General features: G+C 44.5%; 1 protein-coding gene across 1 annotated transcript in view; it reads left to right on the top strand.

Moving 5' to 3' along the window:
• The window catches only part of LOC144761843 (uncharacterized), a 114,185-nt gene that overhangs the window by 20,896 nt on the left and 80,512 nt on the right, over positions 1–12,777 (top strand). Inside the window, exon 4 of the mRNA XM_078647069.1 lies at positions 1,295–1,354. Coding sequence (XP_078503195.1) covers positions 1,295–1,354 — 60 coding nt within the window. The remainder of the gene's footprint in view (positions 1–1,294; positions 1,355–12,777) is intronic.

The raw sequence follows: 12,777 nt of genomic DNA, 5'->3' as shown, positions 1-12,777 counted from the left end.
ATCAAGAAAAGTTCCTGCCCTGTCTAATGGTGGCTTGTCTTGCTTTAGAGACCAGCTGAGAAATAGGGAAGCTGGCTCTGGAAATAGTCGCTAAAACAGTTAAGCTCTGGCCTCCTATACATTGGCTGTGCAACACGAAGATGCTATTCTGCATAGGCAACAGATCTGACAACAAGTGTTTTCCTCTAGCCAGATGAAACCCTCTCTGTATTGAGTTATTTTTTTATTTCAATGCAAATTATGTCAGCTATGCTGCTCAGGCTACATTTCACATCTTTGGGATAGAAAGGCTTATATGACTTGTTTAAAGGCTGCATTGGCAGCTTGCGGGGTCAGCGGATAAGCCCTCTGTGTGGCAGTAACTCCTGTAGAACAGAAGCCTTACTGAGAGGGAACCCCACCACAGTGATGTGGAATTGCTTGGGAGAACCAGTGATTTTGGGGTTTGGGGAGGCTATGTGACAGAAATGGTTTCTAGAGAGAAAGGTAGTCTCCTGAAGTGTGTCTACAGCGACAAGGAATGGAGGTGCAAGTCAAGATTGCGTTTATAAACTGCACATGCAGCAGGACGCCTGGAGCATTTTTGGAGCTGCCTCTCAATACTGACAAAGAATTACCCTTGCAGTCTGGATCCATTGGGAGCAACGTAGGCTCCCGCAGCTTAACACATGCAACGGTAATATTTAGGCTAATTCTAGACAGTGGAAAATGGAATGGACGCGCCACACTGTTGGACATTAGCATCTACGAGTCGTAGGAAAAATCTAAAGACAAGTATGAGAGTTGGAACATAATTATTACCAAACTTCACCAATTACTTTCTATATAACTAGTACACCTTCAGAAGATCTCTAGTTTTGTCTTTAAATCTAGATACTGATGATATAATGACACACACTCTTTCACCTCTCTTACCTCTCTTACCTTACACTCAGATCTTTTAGTTCGCAAGGCAAAATTGGATTGGGCCTGTATAGTTAGCTACACCAGATAATATCTGACTTTAACTGTTATGGTAAACAACCGTAGGAAATGCTTGAAAGTGCTCTTCAAGCATGTACTGCAATCTAAATGTATTTTATGTATTCCAGTCTAAATCTAGACCATTAATGTTGGCCCACTGATGATGCATGGGATGTGCAGAAAATTGCTGAATGAGAGCACATTTCCAAATTAACATGGTCTTCAAAGAAGCAGATAGCACATACAGGAAACAATACATTGTCACCGTACATCAAACTCCTTCTTCCATAATTGTAATATAAAAATATTGTGGTTTTTTTAATCCATACAGATGCAGTTGCTGAGGCTTTGTCAAATAACTCTTCGCTTGAACACCAACATAATCCCGGAGGTACTCTGGAAGCATTTTTGGGGAGCGCGGGATGATGGAATGACCAGTTTAGTTTGTGTTCACTGAATGGGAAATCGTTCTGATGATTCAGAAAATTTCACTTGTGACAATTCTGTTATAATGATTGAACAAATATGTTGGAAAAATAATGCATTTCAGCCAATATTTCAAACTGCTAAATTCAAACAGATTGTTCAGTTTAGAAAATTGTGACAAAGTATTATACTGTGAAACTCCTGGCACTTTATTTGTCGTAGTCCAACAAAATCTTGGACCTAGCGAAGTCTGAGTGTTAAAGACATTTCAGTCTTCTGAGTTTATTGTATTAAAAAATGTAATTGGTCAGGCGGCAGAAGAACGAATGTCATTGAATGCTGGAAGAAATATAGCTGAACAAGCAGCATGCACACCCTGCTTCTGGTAAAAATGAACTCCTGAACTTTAAGGAAAAATGTTAAAACTATGGGCCTAATTACGATGCGGTTGGAATATGCAGGTCTGATTCCTTTCCAACCAACCCATTATGATGTAGTCAGTTGCAAAGGAATCAGAACAGGCTTTCCGACTGGCTTCTGACCGGCTCAGAGAACCCTGCCTGCCAGTCAGAAAGCGGCCAGTAATCCCAAGGGCGGCTCTTTCCGCCAAAGGGATTACGATGTCTGCTTGACAGACTTTCTATGCTAACCTTTCTGACACAGGAGGGATGTTGGAACCTGACTTTGGGGGCCCCCTTTGGTGTGCGGCCCCTGGGTGGAGGCTGAGCCATTTTGATGCCTGCACCTCGTGGCAGGCACCTAGAGGTAAACACATGGAGATGATGGACGGAGTGCTGAAACTTTTCAAACACTCACCCCCAGTCACAGATCTGGGTTGAATCCATCATTCTTTAGTTCACTTTGCCACCTCAGTTGAGACACACCTGGAGGTGCCTGCCACAGGGTGCAGGAATGAACTGCACCTCGCATTTTGCAACGGGAGCATGCATTCCGGCCGTAATACATGCTCCCATTGTAAAGTACAGGAGCGCGACCAAACGGTGTTCGGTCGCATCCTAATTAGTCGGTCGGGACCGCTGACCGGGTGCTGGTCTGTCCCTTGACCGAGTCGATGTCGGGCGGAGGAAACTCCGCCCAACATTGTAATTAGGCCCTGTATGCAATATGAATTTGCTCTTACTAGGGAATTCATAGATGGGTTATCGACACAAAAACAATTATCAGACAATTCAAAATGTCAGTCAATGACTTACAGGTACAGTTGAATGCATACTAAAAATTTGATTTTTACAAATGAGTCATTTTAGTAATCTTTCCATTTTTACTCTAGTTTAGCTAGCACCTGCCTACCAACCCTTATCTATCAATGGCTTATCAGCTTTAGAAATAGCTTTTACTAAATTGGGAGTTATTCTTTACATTCTGCTCCTCCTACTCAGTGATGTGTCTAGAAAATCAGTTTTAAGGCTACAGTACCATTTTCAACCACTATACATCCCCACTCGCAAAACATAACTGGGGAATTTTTAATTACTTTTTAATTAGATCGCAGCCTACCAGACTGGTTTGCTAGGGACATCTTGGGGACATTGAGAAAGTTGATCTAGGAATGCATTCCGCCCTTTGCTTACCATTGGCTTTGTAACTCATATTTTCTCTTTGCTAGCTTTATTTGCGTTAGTCAGTCCGGCTAGAGTTTGTCCCTCCCGTTGCCCAAACCTTTTTTTTACTGTATTCTTCCACAAACTCACATTCTGTAAACAGGCCTTTAAATCTTGTTATCTTGTCACATTTGCTGTACATTCAAAGACTGAGGTCAAATGCCAGGCTAACTCCTCTAGGGACCTTGGTGTTTATTTTTATTTCTCTAACTTCAAAGTGAGAGATTTATGTGACAATCGAGCTAATGGGGTCTGCTTGAAGAAGGCTGTACAATGTTGTTTGTTTTCCTAGCACAGAACAACATTTAAATGTCTGACAATGACCCGAGCCTACAATCAGATGAATAGATGCATTTCCACATATTGTTGTGTTGCATTCTTTTATCAGTAAAACTGTATGGGAGTGCAAATGTAATCATTTCAATTGAAGATGTGTTGTCTGTAATGGCAGTAATCTAACATATCATGCATACTCCATGTTACCCCACTCCACTCCACTCCGAAATACTCCATGCCAATACACTCTACTCTGGACCATTCCACACTACACCATTCCATGTCACTGTGCGCTATACCCCTGCATTCTAAGCCACTTCACTGTACTCTGAAACAATCTACTCTATGCCGCTGCAGTCTACGCCACTCTATTCACTCTGCACCACTCTATTCTACCCCACTGCACTCTAAACCAATGCACTACACCACTTTACTCAAAACCAATAAATGTTATGTAAATGTATTCTGCACAACTGCACTGTACACCAGTATACTCTACTTTGTCACTGCACTCTATTCCACTGTACAATATTGCTCTTTGTCACTTTACTCTGCATCGTTCTATACCGCTGCTCTCTACCCCAATGCACTCCGACGCTCTACTCTACATCACTGCATTCTGTGACCCGCTACTCTGCAGTACGGCACTCTGCAGCATGGCACGCTGCAACTGAACTCTGTGCCACTCTACTCTGCACCGTTCTATTCTATGCCACTAAACTCTACTGTTCACCACTCTACGCCACACCACTGCACTCTAAGCCAATGCACCTAATGCCACTCTAATCTACCGTGTACCACTGCACTCTACGCCACTTTCCTCTGTGCCTCTCTATTATGCACTACCCCACTCTACTATGCACCGCTCTATGCCGGTACACTCTACCCCACTCTTCTATGCACTCCTGCACTCTTCGCCTCTGCACTCTACACCACTCCTGTCTAGGCCAGGTCACACCACACCACACCACTGCACGCAACTCCACTGTACAACACTGCACTCTACGCCAATGCACTCTACACCACTCTACACCACTTAACTCAACAACAGTCTACTCTGCAACACTGAACTCTCCGCCACTGAACTCTAAAAACAAATTTCTAAAATGTTTGTCACTTTGTAGGCACGGGCATCTGTGTTGCTCGTACCAACAAAGTGGTACGCACACACACGTCATAGTACTTTTTTTGTTAACTCTTTAGCCTTGCTGCACAGCATTGGGGATATGCCGCACAGCAATGGTTCTTAATCTGTGGTCTTGGGACCCCTGCGTGTCGCAGAGCCTACTCAGAGGGTCCATGCAGCGGCGGCTCCTCCGGTAAGGCAGAGGAGCGTCACCCCACTGCTCTGGGAGCAATTTAAAAATGAAAACTAAAATGTTAACTAACTTTATTTTCATTTTAGTTTTTCTTACTGCTTAGGTGTGGGGCGGATGAGGCTGGGCTGCCAGAGCAGGGGCCAGGGAGAGGAGTGTTAGGCACACTCCAAAGTGCGCAGGACGGTTTGGCCTCCCTTCTTGGCCCAGCCAAACCATCCGGCGCACTTTGCATGTTCTCCACCAGGCTGCATTACATAGCCTGGTGGAGAACTTGCACAGCCTCCCTGTCCCCGTCTGTGCGCCACACCATGGCACTCAGACCAATTACAACGCTGCAATACAGTGATGTGATTGGCCCAGGGATTCTGGAAGGCTGTGGGCTTTTTGTTGCGGCGTGGAAAATACGTCGGGGGAGAGCCGGCGGCAACCAGGCAAGACTCATTTTATTTTGTTTTATTGCCCTCCTCCTCCTTCCCCTGTTCAGTGGCAGCCGCTACTGGAGAAGTTCTAAATCTCGCCAAATAGCTTCACCTATCAAGAATTAAAAGCTCATACATTCCAAAATGTTTTTTCATACAGTTGCTTCGAAATAGACGTACAATTCTCAAAATGAATCACTTATGCACATAGATTGGTCTGTGTGCAAAATGTCTCTACTTGAATAAAGATGATTACGTTAATCAATATGAAGTGTAAGGCATTATTCTTCCATTTGTGCAAACTACGTTTCCGCTATTGATGCTGCCAAATATTTGCTCACAATCTGCAAAAGAGCAAAGTGACAGCAAGTCATAAGAAGCATTGAAAAAGCCAAAAGGACTGGCCCTTATAATGTGTGCTGTATATTTTTATTTCTTGTATTTTAAATTTCGGACTTGCTTACATCTATAGTTTGTACAAAAGTTTAAAAAATACTAGATTCCAAAATAGATGTTAATGGTGGTTAAATGTAACCCGTTATTTTTTCATTTAAATGTATTATGAAAAAATCATAATTAGTTGCTAGTAAGTGTAAATATAAAGCTTTATGGTTTGCAAGTGCCCAAACATTAGTATTCTAATTAGGGAGAGGATGTGGCGTAATGGCCAGATCTGCCGACTTCAGAGCTGGGTTTCTAGGTTTGTCTCTCAGCATTGCTTAACATCCTGTGATTCTGGACAAATCTCTTAATTTGCCTGTGCTTATGGACAGGGCCTGGTTAACTTCATGGGTAATAAGCCGCACTATACAAATCAGAGTATTCTTAGTAAGAGCTGATACATGCACACCAGACAGCCGCCACTTGTGCCCATTCTAAACACTATTTGAAAATCAGAGTGTTACTCTAATATCTCACACAGGTAGCTGGTTTTCATTATGAATAACTAATATACTAAAATTAGCCAGATTGGCTACCTTCCACCAACACCAATAGAGACAAGCCCTACCACAGCCAATAGGTCTAGGCTATGCATGGTCTTTTTTTTTTTAAGCGGCGGCAAGCTGGCTGGAGGGCAGACAGGGTGGGATGCAACATAGATGTTACCTAAGGGGAAGCGCTGTGACATGGCGGGCCCACACAGACAACGTAGGGTTGGAGGGGTCAGAGCAAAACTGACAATGGAAGGAGGGAAGGTGAATGTGGATGAAGCAAAGCATAACTGACCTCAAATGAAGGGAGTGAGGGATGGTGGAAGAAATGCAACGTGGTTGACTGCAGGATATAGGAAGGGCGGGGGCAAGCCAACCGGACAATGAACAGAGCGAGAGAAGGATGGAGAGGCTAGCCAATATGAGCAACAGAGCTTACAGCAGCTGACCAATAAGAAGTAAGCAAACGAGTGACAATGAAGCCAACCAATGGTAAGCAATTGGAGGTCTCTAAGCCCACTAATAGAAGAAACAAAAGGTCTTGAAGAGATTGCGTATGCGCTATCTAGAAGAGACCTAAAGTGTTAAGTGTGAGGGAAACGCTGGCCAAAAAATCATAAAGCAGCCTAAAAGCATGCTATCTTCAAAAATGCTTCTTAATTAAGTTATGTCCATGAAGCCTTCTGGCTTCTAGCTTTAATAATCAATATGGTATATTGGCAGAAGATGCTGCTTTGAACCATGAACTGTGTAAACCTTTTTCATTTGCTTTTTTCAATAGCTTTATATAGCACAAATGTGGGCTGAGGGCCACATAGCTTTACATGTGAACCAGACGTTGCACATTTTCAGGCACAGGGGCATTAAGTGATTTACCCTGAATCACAAGATTCTTAGCAGAGGTCGGGGTCCGAAATCGGTTCCACAGTTTGAGTCCGCAACTCTAGCTGCTGGGTCATATATACTTCACTTTTGTACATATTCGTAGCTGGCATCTGGCCACGTTTGGAAGGTGCACAGTAAACAAAGTTTTGTTAATATCAAAGCCAGATATTTATTGAAGAATTCCAAAGGGTAGCACTAGCAGCTGGCTGTTCTAATTGTTCTAATACGTGTTGTTACCCCGAGATGTTGCCAGTCACAATCAATATTATACAAGTACATAGAAAAAGCTGTTTTATGGGCCTACCTGAAAGACACTGGTCACACCCTGCACTTTTTGTTTATATTAAATGTGATTTTTTTATTTTTATTAATCAACATCAATGAACAAAGCATTTGCAGAATCTTGTACAGTCGAGATGTAAACATCTATATAAAACTGTAAAATATGCAGGTGTTTCACAAAAATCCTTGCTGCAACTGATCAAATGGTAGTATAAGGATACCTTTCATAATATTTAACTCTGTTTCTGCTGCTATTTTACAGCTGAATACTACAAGATTACTCAACCTTTCAGACATTAAAAAAGGGGAGAACCACCCCATCCCACATACACTTAAAAAAAGCACAAAAATATCAACACCTAAAGCTTAGTTCAACTATGTTTGAACAAGTTCTCATTGAGAAAATGCAGCCACGTTATAGTTTAACATTCCTGAAATTGAAATAATTTGGAAAATGTATGGCTTGCACAATGAGTATTGAGAATATTGGATATAAATGAATATAACATTTCACGTCCTTCGCCTCCAACTGTTGAGGTGTATTCAAAATTTACCAAATTAGAAATACTGCAGTAATCAATAAATCTACCATGTGCATAAAAGCAACATGATAAATCTTTCTTTGAAATGAAACCTAGGCTGATGCAAATTTGAAATAAGTCACAATGAAGCAGATTTGTAAGAAGATAAATAAACTATCCAAATTGACTTATCTAGAAAAGACATTATCAAAGCTGTAGTAAAAGAATTAATTTCGTGATGATGGATCTTTTGTTTCGACAATTAAAGGAGACAAGCTGAAGCATACTTCAATGCTTCAAAAGCTGTAAAGATCCAACACCAGTAACAGATTGTTTATTCTTTTGTTTTGCCACTTGTGGTATGGCATTGAATTTTAGGCAGTTGATTTTCTATATTGTCTGGGGAGGGGATTTGCGAGTTTGTATGTTGCTTTATTACAGCTTTCATTTTTTTATAGTTTGATATTTTAGTAATGTCTGTATGTCTCTCTGCAAGGACACTTGTTCAATTAATGATTTCAGTGTTGTACATGCTTTTCGGTCGAGCCTATAGCGGCAACGTTTTGCGAGGCATGCAGTAATGGAGAATGGAGTGGAAGCTCTGTGGAAGCTCCGCCCACTCTCCGCCCATGTTTTTAATTGGTTCGTGTCATTCGTAAATGCTGATGTCTGATTATGAGGCTTGTTAGTCCCTCCTTATTACGGGGCCATGTCATTTGTATCTTTCCATGGTTACTGGCCCCTTTACTACGAGTGTTGCACGGTATGTGTTATTTAGCTTGTGAGCACTATTTTTCTTTAATAAGGTTCTGTTACTGCCCATGCCTTCTCCCCCTCCTGCAGTCCGTGCCTTCTCGCCCCGCACTCCCTTTGTTCATGTTTTTTTCTCCCCCTGCCCCCCGCCTGCCCGTTTGCAATGCAATAGGTCTCGCGTAAATGCGAGTCCTATTGCATTGCAAATGCTTGTTGGACCTGTATCCGGAAGCAGCACTGTAATTGGGGCGCTACCTAGAGATGCACTTTCACCTTAAATTAAACTCTGCTAAAGGTGAATCATTTTAAAGTGTGGATATTTCATGGCAATATAAGGTGAAGTTTGCAATATTTGGTTCCTTTGTGCGCTGACATACGAGTCTTCTCGTGAACACGTTTGAACAGAGTTTCACTACGACATGTAATTAACAAGTATGTTTCCATTTCTAACACATTTTATTTGACATATGTACACATAGAAAGGCATTATTTTAAAAAAATACAACTTTTGAAAAGCATTATGAAGAAAACCGATGCCACTGCTAGTTAATACCACTAAATACAATGGCACCTAATTATATGGTGCTTGCAAGAGGATTTCTGCTGAGGAAGGCCACAGGTGGTTCTCATTGGACATTATCTGGAACAAATAATGGAAAGAGGGAAATTAAGCAGTTTGCCTTATTTCTGTTGCACAAGTTCTCGCACAAATCATCTGGTGTGATGGCAGGAATCCGTTGTGGCATGAAAGCATTCTGACCAGTCTCTGGGTGGCCAGGTTGTGATCGGGCATTGTCTGATGCAGGTTTTTGCTGCAGATGGCTTGAATTAGAATCAAAGCAATGGCGGGATCCCTTATAACCCTCTAGAGCATGGGTCAAATAAGTAAAACTGGTTATGCGGAGGCATGCTTAGGCAGAGCAGCAACTGCTCTCTACGGTATTGCTGCCACCTTTTTAAAAATTGTTGAACTTTTTTTTTAAAAATTGTATTTTGCGCCATTTTAAAAAAAAACAATCTGCTTACTACCAACTCACCCGCACTCCTGCCTGCACCCTTGAACACTTGCCTTCCCCGCACCTCCCTGGTCCACCACGGAATTTCTCCCGATTGTTGGGGAGGGAGGAGCGGAGCGTCAACCACTTCCAGGCTAGAGGGTAGGAGGAGGCGGACCTCACCGGCAACATTTAATCTGATGCTTCTCACCGTGTTCAAGCGGGTGCGCTGGCGGCGCGCCGAAGGGACGCCAAAGGCAAGCCCGTCTGCGCCTGTCCACGGCCGGCAGGGGCCATTCCCCCTGTCCAGTCGCCCATCCGCATCAGGAGCTGTAGTCCAAACCTCCTACACAAGCTAAAGGGGAAAGTACCCCCCTCGTGCCACTTTTCCTGGGACCCAGCAGAGCAACCCACTACCTGCCCTCAGTGTGGGTTTCAACTTCTACCTGCACCCCCAATTAAAACCTTACAACACACTATGTACCTCCTAAATTGCAGGTCTCTCCCTAGGCACACCCTAGAAATCTCAATGCTACTAGAGGAGCTAAATCCTGACGTTCTATTCCTCACAGAGACATGGCTGCACGATCAGTCAGAATCTGACCTCGTCCAGGCCCTCCCCCAAGGATACCAAATACTGCGCAACGACCGCAAAACAGGAAGGGGGGGGTGGACTGGCAGTAATCTACAAAAACTGCTATGTAATACGCAGCTCCCCCACCCCTATCCCGGACTGTGAAAGTCTCCCTTACACTATTAAATTCACTCCCACATGCATTTTCTCTGGAATACTTATATACCGCCCTCCCGGCCCCCAGGGACAATTCCCTCTCGCCCTTTCACCCATCATAGCAAATCTTGCCTACAGCCCTTCCAATTTCACTCTTAGGAGATCTCAATGCCCATTTCGATGACCCCAATGTCAGAGAAATAACTTCCAGCCTATCCGCCCTCGAACTCTCACAACAAGTGCTCTTACCTACCCATCACAAGGGTCATCTCCTTGACCCTATTTTCAGTAACTGCTCGGACTTACAAATAGGAAATCCTTCCCTCTCCCCTGGACAGACCACTTTCTTATTCCTCTCATGTGGACCACCCCAAAACCATGCCTACCCAAGTCCATAGCAGTTCGCAAATCCCGGAACTGGTCAAAACTCCCCCAATCAGAATGGCTGGAGAGGCTCGAATCCACCAAACCACCCAACACCTCCAACCCCACCGAGGGGAATGAGAACTATAATAATTGGAACACCAACTCACTCGATCTGGTGCTCCCCCTCAAAACCACCAAACCCAAACGCAGCAATACAACAGCCCCGTGGTATACCACCGATCTACGGGAATCGAAACGTAACTGCAAAAAATTGGAGAGGAAATGGTGCCTGGATTACTCACCCACAAAAAACTGGCCTACAGAACTGCAATCAAACCCTACAAAGCCTGCATTAAACTCGCACAGGCAACCTATTTTGAGGAAAAAATCTCCAAATCAGCCTCTTAAACCCAAGGAAATATACCGCATTGCGAAATCCCTCCTTCAACTACCTGAGGTGCCCAAAGAATATGTGAATATCCATACCCACTGCGACAACCTAGCAGAGTTTTTTCTCCGCAAAATCGAAACGATCACCATCTTTCTCCCACCGTTTCCCCTTGCCCGGTACCTCCCCAGACACGGCCCCCCCCTCCCCCAGTCACACTTGAGCACTTCCCTCCTCTAGATCCCACCAACTTCGAGTTAATCATGCATCAGGTTAAGTCTGGCTCACCAAAAGACCCCCGTGCATCCTTCTCCCAGTCATCCATCACATCTCACCCACCATTCTTGATCTACTCAACACCTCCCTCTCCACTGGTACTGTCCCACCCCCCTGGAAGCAAGCCATGGTCAAAGCCCTTTTAAAAAAATCAAACTTAGATCAGAATAATCCCTCTAACTACCGACCCATCTCCCTACTGCCCTGGCTTAGCAAACTCCTAGAAAAACATGTCAACGCCGTACTAACAAACTTTCTGGAGTCAAACACACGTCTGGACCCCTCCCAGACGGGATTCCGCCCCCTCCTTGGGACTGAAACCACTCTGGTCGCAGTGACGGAGGAGGCCAGAAGGATCCTGTACAATGGTGGCTCGGTAGCCATCATTCTCCTTGACCTAAGTGCCGCCTTCGACACTGTAAACCATAACATCCTACTGCACCGACTCAGCGGGACAGTAATCTCAGGAATGTCAATTACCTGGCTCAGGTCCTTTCTCTCTGACCGTTCATTCCATGTATTCGAGAGGGAATGTACCTCCCCCAGCAAACCTTTGAACTGTGGGGTACCACAGGGCTCCTCTCTAAGCCCCATCCTTTTTAATGTTTATATGAGCCCACTGGCTGAGATCGTCCGCCCCTTTGGAGTAAAAATCGTCACGCGGACGACACCCAGCTAGTGGTGGCTCTAGATCCCCCTCAACTCACACCATGGCCTGGAAAAATGTCTGGAAGCGGTCACCGAATGGATGACATCCTCCTGCCTCAAATTAAACGGGGACAAAACGGAGCTTATGCTCCTTGGGAACACCATTAATAAGACCATAGATTCACTCTGGCCCCCCTGTCTGGGTCCTCCCCCTCCACCCAAAGATTCGATCAAAAGCCTGGGCATATGGCTAGACAAGTCACTCGACTTTAACTACCAGGCGGCTAAACTATCTGCCACCTGCTTTGGCCTTCTGAGACTCCTGCGCAAAATCCTCCTGCTCCTACCCTTTCACGCCAGACGGATTATGGTCCAAGGTCTAATTTTGTCCCGCTTGGACTCTGGGAATGCCCTATACCTTTGGGCCCCCCAGTCCACCCTAAACAGGCTACAGATAATCCAGAACCCTCCTCCAAATCCCTCGGCGAGTCTCGGGTAAATCCAGACTAAAGATCTTTACTGGCTCCCAGTAAGGGCAAGGATAGAATTCAAGGCTATGTGCATTGCACATCGTTCCTACTGGGGAACAGGCCCCATCATCAATCGCCCCCTGATAACCGCCTACCATCCCAGCAGACAACTCAGATCAGGATCCTCCTTCCTTGCCGTAATACCCAGGTTCAAGAGAGCCAGATGGGGAGGCCGCTCATTCTCTCACAATCTCGCTAGGCTCTGGAATGCCCTTCCTCTCACACTCAGATCAGAGCCCAAACTACACGCCTTCCGAAAACTCCTAAAATCCCTGCTCTTTAACAAACCAGAGTAGCTTTCATCGGCTCTGTCTCAAGCACGACCTCTTGCAGCGCTGGGACCCCTTAGGGTAGCCATCGTGCTTTACAAATTGTCTTTTCATATGCAAATAAGTGTAGTCACTGCCTTCCTTGCTTCTGGCGCAACAATGCCTCTTATGAAGTGT

This window comes from Lissotriton helveticus, chromosome 6 (genome assembly GCF_964261635.1).
Source record: "Lissotriton helveticus chromosome 6, aLisHel1.1, whole genome shotgun sequence".
In the NCBI taxonomy this organism is placed as follows: domain Eukaryota; kingdom Metazoa; phylum Chordata; class Amphibia; order Caudata; family Salamandridae; genus Lissotriton; species Lissotriton helveticus.
Note: the sequence above shows the minus strand (reverse complement) of the source record. Positions and strands in the feature narration are given on the sequence as shown.